The sequence below is a fragment of the Astyanax mexicanus genome, chromosome 2 (assembly GCF_023375975.1).
Source record: "Astyanax mexicanus isolate ESR-SI-001 chromosome 2, AstMex3_surface, whole genome shotgun sequence".
NCBI lineage: Eukaryota > Metazoa > Chordata > Actinopteri > Characiformes > Acestrorhamphidae > Astyanax > Astyanax mexicanus.
In genome coordinates this window covers 10,392,831-10,409,946 of record NC_064409.1, presented here as the reverse complement: position 1 = coordinate 10,409,946, position 17,116 = coordinate 10,392,831, and the positions used below count along the sequence as shown (strand labels likewise).

The following is a 17,116-nucleotide window of genomic DNA, read 5'->3' as shown; positions in this document are numbered from 1 at the left end:
TACTGCATGGGGCCTTTCCTATTGGAATTTCCTCACTGACATTGTATATAGCATTACATCACATCCTGGTTTAACTGTAAGATATTAGGGCTGTGAGATAAATCATATTTTTATCATTTTATCCATTTTATGATCTGTGTTCACAATAAGCACATCAACAGCAAACAACAGCAAAATAGCATTAGCCACACATTGTAAACTGTGGTTACATGAAAAGGCTGGAGGTAAAGTGGGGTAGGGGTCCACTGTGAATGCACATGCAAAGCTACTTCTTTTTATCTTGTGGAAAAATGAGTGCAGCCAAGCCAAGTGCTGAAAAAAACTTCTAAAGAGCTTAACTAATTTAGGATATTAATTTAATATCGAATAATTTGTCCATATCTCACACCCCTACACCCCTATGTTTGTTTTGCTATACAGTTTAGGTGTAGTTATGTATTTTTGCTGCATTCCATTTCAACTGAAATGGAAGCTCAAAGTATGACATTTTTAACTGGACTTAATTCAAAATTCTTAATTTGAATAATTAGTTTTTTGTTTTATTGTTAATAATAGATTGTTTTATATATTATTTGACTAACATAACAATTGTACAGTTTTTATATTACAGAATTAACAGTTTTTTTTACATAATGTGCAAGGTATCCTTTATTTTGACAATTATGATACAATTTTTGGATTGGTTTAAAAATGCACTTTCTATTAAATTTCACTGCTTTTTCAAGCCACAAGAATGAGCTGCAAGAAAATAAATGAATGTAGAATTTCCCCATATACATTTGTTAAGGCTGCTGATAACTGTGAGTTTAAAGGGTTGAACTAAATTACTGTTTCATGTGGAGCAAGTAGAGTTTGCCAAGTTTAAATGGATTTAACCAATTTACCGGAGCCATCAAACCCAATCTGCATGCGCCACCTGGGAGTATCGCGTGCCGTGTCCTCATTGTTGTCACATATTAAACCCATGGCATTTTAAAAGCAATTTGACCTCTGCCTGGCCTCACTGCTAATCATAGAAAGCTTGTCTTTTGCTCTGAGTGTCCATTCTGAACCCTGCGCTACGGCTGTCGCTAGAGCCGCAATCACGGGGTGCACCGGGGCAATTAAGAAATCGGTGGCAAGCCTGAAAATTCATCTTATCTTTCCAAATGTCAGCATCTAATTTAGTAACCATCATATACCTGCCACTCAGTCAGTGGAGAAATTCTACACATGCCTCTGGTATTCTTTTTTAGCTATATAAATACCATTCGAATTGTATAACAGTATAATTCTGTTCATTTTTTTTTTTTTTTTTTCGGTTAGATTTCCAGTATTTAGAAGTAAATGTCATCATATAACAACTCTTGCTGTTAACAGCTCTTAAGAAACTACATAATTGGCTCATCTCATCTCTGTCTCCTGTTTCTCTCTTTTTCTCAGACCGCTGGTATATTCGTGAAGGCTGGTTGAAAACGGTGCCCCCTAAAGGCAGAGAGACCAAACCCAAGATGTTCTTCCTCTTCTCGGATATCCTGATCCAGGCTAAGCCGTGCAGCTCCATGCACCCGACCAGTGCCGACAAGTTCGCCTGTCAGAGAGTCTACCCTCTTAAGGAGTGCACTGCGGACAAAGTGTTCGGCCACACTAAGAGCCAGGGAGGCCTCATCAGTGTGAGTATAAAACAAACAAAAAATAATAATTTCCTTGTTTAGTCAAAGTAGTGGATTAGTTTTTGATGCTATTGATTATGAATAGGTACCTACATAATAATAGATGGTGCTCTCTCCCCACATCACTCCTACAGTGATGTCTGCAGCACAGGGCATCTGTGAGCTGATGTATTGAAGCCGAGCCGCTGGCTGCTCAGCAATGCTGCATCAGCAGCAGCTCGAAAAGAAGTGGTGTCTGACTTCATATGTATCGGAGGAAGCATGTGTTAGTCTTCACCCTCCTAATGTGTTGGGCCTTACTAGTGATAGGGGGAGTCTTAATGAGTGGGTTGGGTAATTGGCCGTGTAAATTGGGAAGAAAATGGGGGGGGGGAATTAAATAAAATTAGAAAAAAAGAATTCATGCTTTTAATCCCAGAAAAACACTCCTATTTACCTTTCAAAAAGCCATTTAAATGCCTGATTAAAGGGCAGATTACTGTTGTTTTACTGTTGCTTAGGGTTTTAGACATATAGTGGTGATCCATCTGTGGACTGAAATACCTGGGAATTATTAGAATAAGGGAATTATTAGAATAGAAGAAGAATTATGGTTTGATTTGATGGTTATTTAAATGACTATTAATAGACCTGATGCGATAATTACATTATCGATTTATCAAACAATATGGACACAACAGCAAAACATATATTGTTAATATAAAAGTGTTATTGCCCTTTGTGTTTACTTACGGAGGAGAGTCTATTAACGTGAATGAGCCAGTGTATCAACTTTGTTTGAAAACAGTGTTTTTATGGTATTTGTGTTTCAGTGTCTAAATATTTTTAATAATTAAAAGTATAAAAGTCATGTTATTGCATTATTATGCCATTATAATCATATTAGTTTCATAAAATTGTCTTGCAATTGTTTTTGGGGAAAAATATTGTCGTTAAAACAAAAATGATTATTGTGACAGGCCTAATGATTAATAGGTTAATAGATTACAGAAATGGTACAGTTCAGTCAAAGCCTAAAATAACTATAATATATATATATTTTATTCAAGAGGATCAAAGCTTTGCCTGTTCTGTCTCATCTCTCTCTCTCTTCAGTCTCTGCTGGTCAGATTTGTTCCCAGAGTTAGCAGAAATGCAGCATGTATCATTTTTCTCGTCTCACTAATTGCTCTGGTTCCACATAAGGGTTCAAGCTTTAATGCGTCTCCTCGCTGCTTGATCTCTTTCCAGGCCTCTGTTGCCGCTGAGTGACAAATTTCATCTAAATGATCTCCGCGCTTCCATGAAACATTCAGCCGAGTGTGTTGCACACCAGTACACTTCCAACCAAAACAGCTAATGCGTCCGTGTTTAGTCAACACTTGGGCCTATCAATATTCATACAAAGAGGGGATTTTCTTATGTGTGCTCAGCTCCCTTTTGAATTATGCCATTTTGTAGATTTGACAAATCACCGTATTCCACTCATGCTTATTCTGTTGACTTTAGATTTTAAAAAACGCTCTTTGGTACATTCACTAATATTGTTTAGATTTATATAGCTGTGGAAAAAAATAAGAGACCACTTACAAATGATAAGTTTCTTTGAGTTTACCAAATTGAAAAACTCTGAAATATAATCAAGAGAAAGATGGATGATCTCAAACCCTCGAACCAAGCTAAACTGCTTAATTTTATGCAACAGGAGTGATTTAAAAAACAAAACTAAGTTATTCCACCAAATATTGATTTCTGAACTCTTAAAACTTTATGAATATGAACTTGTTTTCTTTGCGTTATTTGAAGTCTGAAAGCTCTGCATCTTTTTGTTATTTTAGCCGTTTCTCAATTTCTGCAAATAAATGCTCTAAATGACAATATTTTATTTGGAATTTAGGAGAAATGTTTTTAGAGTTTATAGAATAATTTTTTGTTTTACGTAAACATATACCTATAAATAGCAAAATTAGAGAAACTGATTCAGAAACTGAAGTGGTCTCCTAATCTTTTCCAGACCTGTATGTGTTCAGCTCTGTTTTGAGTTAGTCCAGTTAGTGTTTGAGTGAGCAGATGTTGGAGAAAAGATGATAAAATACACTTCTGCTAGTCTTAGCTTTTAGCCTAGCGTGGATCCCTGTTTGTATCATTGGGTTTCTATCTTTAAAATCACAAAATTTAATATGAAGTATATTTCTGCTATGGTTTTTCTTCTGTTATGGTGGTACCCTAGATCCAGCAGGATCATGTGCTGGGGCCTGGCTCTGTGCTGTATGCTTTTGGGCATCACTTAATGCTCGCTGATGGACGGCTTAAGCACTCATTGTGAAGGGGAAAGAGAATGCTCTTGCACCACTCCATCAGATTAGACCACAATGCCATCTCTTCCTCCCTACCAGCGAATACATCTTCCTCAAGCACTGTCACCACTCTCTCCCTCTCTCTCTCTCTCTCTCTCTCCTCTACTCTCCTCTATTCCCACTGCCTGTGTCTCTGCCAGTACCGCCGCCGCCACCGCTGCTGCTGCTGCACGTTATCTAATGGCAAGAAATGGCATTTCATTAGCTTGTTATCCCACTGAGGGCTCAAATGCATACTCAATAGCATTAGGCGTAATTTCTCATAAGGACACATTATTGATCCTAGGTGCACCCCCCCCTCCTCCTACCTGGACCAGAGAGGAAAAAGACTGTCAGCACTCTCAGGCCCCTCCTCATCCATGCCATGAAGAATTAAAGGCAAATTAAATTTGACAGCTGGAAATGCCATGGCAATCTATATGCAAAGTTTGAAAGAAGAAGTAGAAGGAGAACGAGGCGCTGGGGCATTATGGAGGAGAACGGGGAGCGAAAAAAAAACACTATGAAAATTTCCGCCACACAATTTTTTCCCCTTTTCCATTTCTTTAGATGAGGGAATGTTTGTATTTAGTGAGTTTCATTCACCCCCCTTCTCTCTTTTCTCTTTCCCTCTTAACCACTCCCTTCTTCCCTCTCCTCTTTTCTTAGCTCTGCCCACCCACTCCCAGCCCCCCCCCCCCAACCTTCCCATTTCCCCTCGAATATTATTCTGCATCCATGACAGATTCCCTTTGATGTATAAATAATCAAGTGAAATTATGTGCGGCAAGAAGGATCTGCACACTGTCGTTCATATTATACAAAGTAATTTCTACCTAAGAGGGTCAGATTTCCTGACTAATCCCTAATTACCGCGTGGCAATGGAAGCGGGATCTATTTGTGCATAAATCAAGCCCGCCGTCCCCCAAGTGGCGGCCCCCTAATATCGCTCTCCACAACGGCTCGGGCCTCGCTCACTGAACTCTGTAATTAGATAATACTTTTGATGATGGCACATTTGAAATCTTAATCCATTTAATATATAATAAGAACCACCCCCCCCCACCACCACCACCACCTCTATCCCCTCCATCCCCTCCATACACACTTACTCAAACATTCTCTCACACACACACACAGAGCACCCAGCCTCCCCTTTAAAAACCTAATGAGGGCGCCATTATTTTTACCAGGTATCCATTAGTGCTCCACTTCCTAGTCTTCTATCGCTTGCTCTTGCACTCACTCTCTCCCTCCCTCTTTCTCTCTCTCTTACTTCTGGTCGTTAGGATTCTGTTCTCAGCCCTAATAAAGATTAGAGCTGATTATTGATATGCCGCCGGTAACCGCCGCTGTTTCCTCTGTTCCGATGGCCCCAGGTAAATGTGAAAGGTCATTTAATATTTTGCACCCCGTCCCCCTCCTCCTCCCCAATTATAATCCGCTCTAATGGGTTCCGGTCGTAATTATTCAGGGATAAAGCCCGTGCCTTTTTGTTTGGGCTTGGATGGTGCCCATTGTGTTGTTTGACATGCGTAATCTCTCGGTAAAGTCTCCTCAGCATGGATGAGTGATGGTAATTACTGTTGACTCTACGGATGAGCCAGCTGATAGCTGGAGGAGGACGAAGTGAGAGAAAGAGAAAGAGAGGGAAAGAGAGAAAGAGGCAGACCTAGTGAACTTCTTGATTACATGCGCTGCCAATTTGGCATCAGAGGGAATGAAGTGGCACAGATGTGTGCCTTTCGGTCTGGGGGTGCCTGCCTCACTTTCACTTTCCTCACTTTTTACTCCAGATGTTCTGTCAGCTCTCCGCTTTCCCCGTTTAAAGGCCTATTTTGCTGCTTAGTTGACAGTTCATTCATCCAATGAACAGTTATGTGTGGTTATAGCAGGTGGCTTAAGGCCTCAGCATGCTTTTTGTGGAGGCAACAATGTTCTCTTGGCTTTGGAGACCAATTTGACACTTCTGCAGATGTTGAGCAGGGGCTCACTTTACCTGCCATGTCAGGCAAATAGAAGCTGGACGAACTCTGTGGACAAAGACACTATGCGACAAACACCTGCGATTGGTCATTAAGCAAAGAGGCGTGCAGTTGTGGAGTGAATGCGGCAGACATATGAAAGAAACCACAGAAAGTATGCAAGTTCGTAAACTCACAAAATGTGTTCTTCTTTGTGCAATGCTCATAAATGTGGATTTGCGTAGGTTTTAACGTCCAATTCTCCTTACAGTGGAATGCCAACCATTTTTTAAACCTTAAAAAGATTGCGAGTGGTTCAATGGAAAATTTACAGATTTAGAGACACTAACCTAACACTGTCTGGACTGTAAGAAAACAAATTCATAGAAAAAAACATTGCAATAATGAGCTTGACTCTTCTCTGCTTTCTTGCTTTTTTATTGGGCAGATAAAGTACCTGCTTACTAAGTGTTGTAAGAATGCCAAGTAGGAACTGAAACATAATGTGTAAACCTTGCAGAGCTCCACCTCCTATTGGCCAAACAGAGCTGTCATTCAACACAATACAATGCACACAATTTGTAAAATTTCTAATTTACAGCAGCACTAATTTTTGGATTCATTCAACTTTATTCAACTATGGCAGCTCATAAAATTACCATGTAGTTTTGTAGTGGTACAAGTGGTACAAATGGTAATTGTGTTTGCATCGTCAACAGTTTTTATGGATGAGCTGTGGAAATGGGGAAAAAAAACACATCATTATATCATTGTGTAGATCGAGTAGTGTAGGTACGATGCAGTACAGAGAAAATCACAGCTTTATACCCGAGACCTTTTTCTTTTCTTTTCTTTTTTTTTTTTACACAATTCCACTTTTTTTTGTAAATTTTACAGTACCAGCCAGTAGTTCAGTGCGCCCTTTAGAAGCACCCATTCTTTTCATTAATTTTTTTATGTATTGCAATTGCACAACAACAAAAGATTTTTCCTCCAATATAATATAGCCCTGGGTAAGAGGCTACTGCTTCTGAGCAATTTTAAGAAAATTACCGTAGATGTGAAGACTTGTTCTGGAAGTACATTCAAAATGATTGAATATTTGTTTAAAGATTTAAACATTTAACATCAACTAACCTCCTCAAACCCACCTCTAATTTCTTTACTGATTTGATTAATGGAAGTAGAATTAGAGGTGCCTTGATTTGTGTCCACATTCAAAGTCAGTGGCTAACACACACAAGTGATGTTTCAGTCTGATCTAATAGACTGGATTCAGTCTTGCTGAAACACTTATACAAAGATATATTAAACAAATTGTGTGTGTTTTTTACTTTTATTTTAATGAAGTCACTGCTAAACTAGACTTAAAAAAGCTCTAAAATGTCATGAAGATCAAAATAAAAAAAACAGGCTGTTATGTATTGAAATATTCGGATTGGATCAGAGGGCAAAAAAATAACTGGATCGTTCCTATAATTCCTACATTCCTATAATGAACTGTAGGTGGTGTCCACAATCATATGTTTACTAGTGGCAGTATAAAGCTGGGGAAAGTTCTGAGAGGTTGTGGTTCAGGGCTGCCCTCTAGTGAACATGTAGCAGTAGAGAGTTTTGACAAAGTCAAAAATATGTCTGCCCAGGCTGGCAAGACAGACAGGCAGGAAGATGAGTGGGTCAATGACCAGCAGAGGACCGGGTGAGAATAGAAGATTACTCTATATAGGCAGCTTTAAATGACACTGTCTGCATCTCAGTACTCCATCTCTATCTCTTTCTTTCTTTTTCTGTTTCTTACCACCACCACCATCCATTACTCATGTTTCTCTCTCTCTCTCTCTCTCTCTCTTCACTTTCTTTTTGTCTTCCAGTTGACCTTCGCCAGAGCCAAGCTCCTCCTCATGTCCAGTGATCAGGAGGACATTAATGATTGGTACCGGAGTCTCTGCCTGGCCATCGGGTACGTGCCTGCTTTCGTCCGTTCCTTCACACCCTCTGCTTTAATTGTAAGCCTCCTTCCCCAGTGGCAGCAGCCTATAGAAGAGTCAGGTCACGGTTAGCTTAGCATCAACCCCTTCTACCACTACTACTTCTTCTTCTGCGTCTTCCAAAGGACGCAGGGCACGAGGAGGTTAGCAGCGGGGCCAGCACCTCACAGGGGAAAAGGCCCAGCTCTCATGGCTAGGCTAATTAGTTTATAGGCCTGTCAGAATGACGGGGGAAAGAGAGGCTGTCAGTGTAACGCGGCCCTCACAGCGGGGAGCCTCCTCACTGCTGGCCCTCTGCCCAACCCACAAGCCCAGGGGAGCGCAATTAGCCACTGAGCCGGACAGGTTGTGGTGGCCGAGGTCAGAGGCGACCTGAAGGAGGTGTGTGTGCATGTGTGAGAGACTGAGGAAAAGAGAGAGAGAGAGTGGGATATACAAAGAAATAGAGAGATAGAAGGAGTGAGAGAGACAGCACAGAGCTAATGACCTGTTGAAGTGTAGTCAAGTGAGAGTTCAGTTACACTGTGTAAAGTCCCAAAAGTATTGGGACACCAACAGCAGTGATACAACAACTATATAAAAGACAGAATAACTTTTTTTTAAATAAATGTCTCTGTTATCTCAGTTTTAAAGCATTGGAGGATTTGATTGCATCCAGACAAGATAAGAGGAATGGTAGTGATGAGGTTAGGATGTTGGATGGTTACCTCCTTATGCCTAATCCTTATCCCTAAGTCTTCAACTCTCCATCTCATCCTAAATCTACTGGATGAGTTACACAATGTATACATTTAACACGGTTTCACTGCTTCACATGTTAATGCTGGAGGGGTTTATAACTAGGGCTGCAATGGTTATTCAACATAAACAACATAAATGATATCAATTATAAAAAATATATATAAAAAAACGTTGTAAATTTGAAATTGGAACACAATAATAAAGGAAAAACATACTAATGCATCTTTAAATGACATACAACTTATAAAGGACATTATTTTTTTATTTGGACTACGGTTAGTTATTATAAACGTTTTTATAAATATTACTGTCAATCTATTTACTACAAAAACTCCTATTTACTACAAAAATGTCAGATCAAAACATGCTCAAATCCATACAAAACTAAATTCTGTTAATATTTGCATCTCTAACAAAGACATATTTGAGTAGTCTAGGATCTCCTAACAATTATAATACTAATAATACATTTCATTTGTAATGTAATTTATATTTATAACAAATCTCAAAGTGCTACATTGCAGAAGCTTTCACTATAAAACCAGACAACTATTATAAAACACTCTTTTACTCCATAAGAGGATCAAAAGTCATACATTCTGCTAAAGTCCTGACTAAATTTGATGTGTCTATCCTCTTTACATATTTTGTAAGTTTATGTGAATAAATATACATCATGCTATTAAAACATTGTAAGAGTCAAACTACTAAAACTACTAAAACAATCATTATTTGCTATCCTATTTATATTTCCTCTAGTCCTTGCCTGGCACTTTACATTGTGTCAATCGGTTCATGTTTGTTTATCTGCTCCACAAAGTCCTATTTTAGTGGCAATACTTCACAAGCTGCAGGAACTAGACAAGATGTATGTCTGTGTGCACAGTGTCAGGAATTAATGCAATTTAAATATTGTAGCTGGATTTATTCACTAGAAAGGGGTGTCCACAAATATTTGGACACACAGTGTTTGTAAAAAATAAGTGGAAATCCTACCAGTTGACTTTATAGTGATTTAACAGCTCTTGGAGATATAATGAACAAATATCAGTTATCTCACATTAGGAGCACTTCACACTCAGTCCAGGGATTCAGCAGCACGGCCATTCTTGAAGTTTATCTGCAGTAATCTTTATGCAACAAAATCTGCTCAGGCAAATACAACAGGCTAATCTGCCATTGTTTTCTAATTTGTCATTTACTCAATTGCTCATCTTCTTAACATCTATGCGTCAGATTTCTTTCCAGTTTCTAGCCGTAGCCTCTCAGAATCCATACGCTCAGTAATTATCAGCAATGCAAATATAATCATTTCCTTTCATCCGCAGCTATCAGATTCCTGCTGTTAAAGTGGGATAATGTTGCTGTTATTGCTGGCGGTTGTGAAATCTAATCCTTCCGCTTAATTCTGGTTATTGCATACCAGTAATCTTAATGTCACCGATTATTGACTTCAAGCAGGCTCAGACAACCAATGAGCACAGCTGTATCTTTTAATATATTTATTTGCAAGAGCTTTTGTCTTTATAATATATTTTATTTTATGTTTTTTTATTTTTACTTTTTTTAATTATGTGAGTGCATTGCACTACAATATTGCTCATTATGTTTTTGTTTTTGCACCATTAATGTGATTGAGCTGGTATCTCAACTATGTTTAAAAGCAGTGTTTTATTTTGATTTTTTTATTAATTATTATTATTTTTTTAAATATTCCAATTGTAATGTCTGAATAACCTCAAACATTTCAAAGTTCACTGCTCTTTATATGTAATTGCATAGTTATGCAACTATGCAATTTATCTGTAGCATTAAATGGCCATTAATCATCCCAATCATAATATATGAACATGTATTAAAAAAAATAAAATATATATATATATAAAAGAGTGAGGACTGATAGTAGGTGCCAAACCTTGAATTTTGGCACCAGGAGTGGCATAACGTTATCCAAAAGCAGTGTGTAAGACTGGTGGAGGAGAACATGATGCCAAGATGCATGAAAACTGTAATTAAAAAAACAGGTTTATTCCACCAAATATTGATTTCTGAACTCTTACAACTTTATGAATATGAACTTGTTTTCTTTTAATTATTTTAGGTCTGAAAGCTCTGCATCTTTTTTGTTATTTCTCAGTTTCTGTAAATAATTGGACTTTGGGAAAAATGTTGCCCGTAGTTCATAAAATAAAACAACATTGTTCATTTTACTCAAACATTTACCTATGAATAGAAAAATCAGATTCAAAAACTGATTGCCTTTTCATTTTTTCCAGAGCTGTATATATATAGGACAGTGCACTGGATGGTAGTGATCGTGACCTGTGTCATCTGGCTAGAATTGTCTGTGCCTACCTTGTGACTTAGAATACAGAAATACAGAAGTCACACCCACATTTAGTGTGGGATGGCCCACATATGCAGCTTTAGTTCCGTATTGTTTAGCTTTCTAGAGACATGGCAAAAATCATGGGATGAAATACTAGTTACTGTCCTATAACTTTTGGCATGCTGTGTATCTCAACATTTAATTATAAGAGGACTGACAGAAATTACTTTGATCTTGACCAAGGTTTTTGCATGTCAGTATATATCAATATGATATATTTAATAAGCAATATTCCATAAAAAGCAACTGATGTTAAAAATAAACTTAACTCTGGTTTAGTTTCTCTCACGAACAAACACACAATCACTAGTCCTCAGGCCAGGGACTGGGTCTGTTGACAGATCGATGAACTTGGTGACATAAGGTGGAAGTAGCTGAAGCAGTGAGGCCTTTAGAGAAATCTGAACATCTCTCAGATATCTCCCTCAGGAGCCAGAGAGACCTCGGGGTCAAACACTTCCACACATTCCCACACATTGCAAACACTGCAGGACCTTTTTTAAACACATATTACACACATTCCACACAGTGTGTAGTTGAGTTGATCGTGGGTCGGCCTGAGCGCAAGTTAGATTGTTAGTTTATTAGTATATATAAGTAGCCCTTATACAATAGGTGAAACAGAAGTCACATAACTTTGCACACGCAGTGTAATTTATTGTATATTCTTGTTATGAAATATAATGGATTACTGACAAAAAATAATTACAATTTTGACTTCAATATGAATACTAAGTAGCAGAGGATGAAATGGCTTAAAAGCATCAAATCAATACTTCCATAAATCCTTGTAATACAGGATGAGTACAAATTATTGTTTTGTTCCACATTTCACACACTCATTCATGGTTTCCTCCAAAATCATGGTTATTAAAGAAAAGAGTTAAATATGCTTTTGTTGGAGTAACTGTCTCTGAGCTGTCATTGGAGAATAGCTGTAAGAATTTGATTGCTTTTAGGAACAAGAGCATTATTGAGTTTCATCATTCCAGAGAACACAGTTTAAACCTTGAGTTATAAACTCTAGCCAATGCCTGACATACTACAAGGAACAAGACAAGCTATTTGTGTGCTTTTGCACATCTTTGTCAGCAATGGGTGCAACCTGAATAGTAGCTGAATGCATTCTTTAGAAAGACAGTCAATAAATATAAAAGTGGATATATAGCACATATAGAGTTTACAATATTATTTTACATTCTGATGATACATAGACTATTAATCATTGACCAGAACAAGAATTTTTATTTTTTAAACGTATTATGTAAATTAAGCAAACAAACTATGAAATAATAGAATTAAACTGACATCAAACATGTTCTGGTGTAAATAAGTGACATAAAGAAGTACATAGTAACGGTGTGCCAAATCATATCGTACATGATAATATCGCCAAAAATATCGTGAAAAATATTAGACCCTAAAAATATCGTGCCATATTACCCACCCCTAATTATCAAATCAGGGTGCTACTTTTTTGCCATTTTTAGCAAAAGAAAAAGTCACACTGTTCTCATTTCCCATGATATATCTACTAGAGATTATATCTGTCCAGTATCATTTATTTTACTTTAATCCTGGATATATGGAGATGTTTGGAGTGCATTTTTATTAGTATCATGACTTTCTGGATGATTGACTTCTGTTACAAATCTGATACAATTCTTTTATTTTTTAATATCTCAGTTAGCCATATCATATTGCATTCAGTAATAAAATTCGAAATATTTTTTCAAATTCAGTTTTTTTTCTCATATCGCCAAAAGGATGGTTATCGTGAAAATACCATGAAATATCGTTATTATTATAAATATTATTAGCCTTTTTTTAAATAAATCAGTATTGAATATGTGTTTTCAGTTATTTACCACATTTAGTGTTAAATGTATATTTTGTTGCAACATTACACGCTAAATGGCTGGCTCTGTATGTTTCTCCTGGCAGGCAGCTGAAGTCAAAGAACACAGTGGTGCACCGGAGAGAGGAGCTCCTCAGGCAGCCGCTCCGCTCGGCCACAGACAGCCAGCAGAGCCCAGCAGCCTCCCCACGAGCCAACAGACGCAAGAGGGCTCTGGTCAGTGTCTCACACTTTCACACATCTCATCACTTGAAGACTCTTTCCCACTGATCCAGAATGGGACATTTATTCAATGAACTGTCTTTTATCACTGTAGTTTTAATCAAACATGTTTTGTTGGTTCAGGTGAGAGAGGAGGATCCACAGAGTACAGAGAGACCCTGTAGCAGCTCCAGCAGCAGCTCCAGACCACCGGCTGCAGACAGTGCAGTCAGTGCCTCTAAAAAGATGAAGCTCTCTGAGGCTCCTCCATCAAGGTAATCTTTCAGTTTATCAAGGTCTAATATTGGCTTTTGTATTTATTCCAGCGCAGTATTTTTAGAGCAAAATGTTGCAGTGTTGGAAGCACTGTGGGATCAGATGTCATTTTAACAATATACAGCTCTGGAAAAAATTAAGAGACCACTTCAGTTTCTGAATCAGTTTATCTGATTTTGCTATTTATAGGTTTATGTTTGAATAAAACGAACAATGTTGTTTTATTCTATAAACTACAGACAACATTTTCCCACATTCCAATTAAAAATATTGTCATTTAGAGCATTTATTTGCAGAAAATGAGAAATGTCTGAAATAAAGAAAAGGATGCAAAGCTTTCAGATCTTAAATAATGCAAAGTCAACAAGTTCATATTCATAAAGGTTTAAAGAGTTCAGAAATCAATATTTGGTGGAATAATCCTGTTTTTTTAATTACAGTTTTCATGCACCTTGGCATGTTCTCCTCCACCAGTCTTACACACTGCTTTTGGATAACGTTATGCCTTTACTCCTGGTGCAAAAATTCAAGCAGTTCAGCTTGATTTGATGGCTTGTGATCATCCATCTTCCTCTTGATTATTTTCTAAAGGTTTTCAATTTCAATTTCAATTTGGTAGAATCAAAGAAACTCATTTTAAGTGGTCTCGTTTCCCCCAGAGCAGTGTATATATGTATATATTAGTATATATGAGTTCATATAAACTTTGATGTAATCTGTAGTGGAGAGTGAGCAACTAGTCTGAGGCAGGTGGAAAAACAGGACCGTGGGTTGCTGATCTGTGGTGGGTGACTGGGAATCCTGACATCCAGAAACATTTTATGAGTCTGGCAATCATCAGATAACTGCTGAAATCCGATTATGAACAGATTTTTAAGGCATGTAAACACACTCAGTGTCACAAAGCAAAAGATGTCTCAAAATCTGCAGGAATTGTGACACAATCAATCATATCACCATGGACCAGAATTTCCAGAAATGCTAAATTCTATCTGAAAGTTTAAAACCTTTTTGCCTTCTTGTGTAATGTAAAGATGTTGTATAATGTATACTGTATTTTCTGTTATAGTGTAGTTATCTATACTGTGAATCTGAAGCTATTTCAAGTATTCAAAGTGTGATAAAGGGAGGATGAGTATAATCTTAATTTTAGCATTCCTTTCATCTTCGTGTCTGATGTAAGGTTTCTGGGAGCTTAATCCATCATGAATCTTTTCACTTTTGAAACAGATCCCAGGAGTCCTCAGGCTCGAGCTGTGTCATTCTGTGAGGGGATTCAGATGCTGCTTCATCATTTACCACAGGAGGTTCAGGACTGAGACTGGGAGAGCTAATGATACAACTAAAGCAAGACAAAGAAGACTGATATATAATCCACATGTATAACAGCAGAGAGGGCTTGAATATATGATACCTGAAAGGCTGCAATCAGTAACTCGTGCTCTGGAACATTTTAAGAGAGAGTTTCTCTGAAGTGTTTTAGTTCAGAGTTTCAGAATACCAAAGAACAAAGCTAGGGATTTATTAACTATAGTTACAATGTACAATTCTGCTTTTTATATACATTTTATATTTTATTTTATTTTATTTCTCATTGTATATATATCATGCATAAGCCTTATTTATATAGATCACATTTACCTGGACAGAGGGAGTAATGTAATTTTATTACAGGATGTCAGAAAAAAAAACAAAAAACATATGACTGATTTACACAAGTCAAAAATATCTCTACATAAATGACTACTCAATTTACACACTGCACTCAACTCCAAAAACATATGATGACACCTAATATAATAACCTACCTATAGTAATAAAGTCTTACCTTCTGAAAAAATTAGCAGCTGCAGCGCTAGAAAAAAATTAAGAGACCACTTTAGTTTCTGAATGAGTTTCTCTGATTTTGCTATTTATAGGTACATGTTTGAGTAAAATGAACATTGTTGTTTTATTCTATAAACTACAGACAACATTTCTCCCAAATTCCAAATAAAAATATTGTCATTTAGAGCATTTATGTGCAGAAAATGAGAAATGGCTGAAATAACAAAAAAGATGCAAAGCTTTCAGACCTCAAATAATGCAAATAAAACAAGTTCATATTCATAAAGGTTTAAGAGTTCAGAAATCAATATTTGGTGGAATAACCCTGGTTTTTAATCACAGTTTTCATGCATCTTGGCATGTTTTCCTCCGCCAGTCTTACACACTGCTTTTGAATTATCATGCCAAATCCTGGTGCAAAAATTCAAGCAGTTTAGCTTGGTTTGGTGGCTGTGGCCTTTAAAAAAGTTTTAAAGATTAACATAATTTAAGGTCATTTTTACAACTTGTTTTACAGAAGTTAAAAGTGTGTGGTCCCTGAAAAATGACCTCTCTCATTCGGACGGGACTAAAATCATTGAGGATGTCCGGTAATTATAATTATAATTCACCCCAGCTTTCCAGGAAAAACTAATTCTGTCTAAATGAGGCTTAAAATATGTTCAACTCATTTAGGTGCCAAACTCATTACACCATATTACATATTCCAAAAATACATATTCAAATACTAATACAACTTTAACTAGTGGCAAATCTTGAATATTCAATTTGCTGATCATTGTGTTATGATTACTAACAGCATACACTCCATTTCTGGATTATGTTTTACAGTATATCTTGTATTTAAAGTGCAAATGTGAGCTATATGAGCCTTTCCATTGAAAAACCATGTCAACCATTTCTTTTCTTTTGGAAGAACTCTCATTTTCGTCTTAAAACGTTTTCACATAATAAACCAAAATGTGCTTTATTAAGTGCTTAAGTATTAAGTATTTCTTCATTTATAAAGGTACATAAAATAAAATGACTTGCAGTAGTATAGACAATGGATGATTGATTGATCTAGAAAGTTAGAAATGGTTGATTTATGGTTATTTGTTTTAAAAGGGCTCAATATTATAGTGCAATATCTCTGATGCTACATGTGCAGGATCATGGTATGCTTTATTTTACTACTGTAATGGTGGAGGTGATCTCTAATATCGCTACTGATTGTCTGTGAATCTATACTGATTTCTTTATTATTGTTATTATTATTATTCTTTTTAATTAGACTGATACTTAATAGTGCATAATTACTAACGACTGATTCTGCTTAAATAACCAGACTGACTGAGATTGTATGTGTTTTTTATGTAAATGTGTAATGTGTTGTCTCTCTTGCTGCTGTTTTTAATCTTATCTTTTCTCTGCACTCCCTCTCTAATGCCATGGGAGCATTATTGCTATTGAAAGCTGTTACACTGGTCAATATTAGATTCATTTGCTTATGGATCAATAAAATCTGATGGTCAGAGTTAACAGACGTGCCCTTTATGTGATGTAAATGGTGGTCATTAAAATGACGGAAAAATCATTATTACGCAGGTTTAATCAGCTGTTATAATAAACTATCGGATTTTGCTCAGTGCTGTGCTGTTCATACTGACATCATATTGAAGAAATGTAAGTTAAATCTGTTCTAAACAGGCTTTCACTGCAGCTATTATGGGTTATTCACAGTAATATAATTTAACAATCAGTTTAACTGATTTAACTGAACAATCTGAAAGCTTCTGCTTTGTTTTGAGCTGCATTACAGATACAATAGTGCCCTCTGCTGGTTAATGTAATAATCACAACATTCAATACATAAATAAAACCACCTGCTGAAGGTGTTTATTATTTTTATCAAACTATATTTA

General features: G+C 36.8%; 1 protein-coding gene across 1 annotated transcript in view; it reads left to right on the top strand.

Annotated features, from left to right (window-relative positions):
• Positions 1-16,733, top strand: part of arhgef39 (Rho guanine nucleotide exchange factor (GEF) 39) — a 59,265-nt gene extending 42,532 nt beyond the window's left edge. The window contains exons 8-12 of the mRNA XM_022671218.2: positions 1,423-1,652; positions 7,804-7,892; positions 12,995-13,124; positions 13,254-13,384; positions 14,616-16,733. Of these exons, the coding sequence (XP_022526939.2) occupies positions 1,423-1,652; positions 7,804-7,892; positions 12,995-13,124; positions 13,254-13,384; positions 14,616-14,655 (620 nt within the window). The 3' untranslated portion in view covers positions 14,656-16,733. The remainder of the gene's footprint in view (positions 1-1,422; positions 1,653-7,803; positions 7,893-12,994; positions 13,125-13,253; positions 13,385-14,615) is intronic.
• Positions 16,734-17,116: the final 383 nt, after the last annotated feature.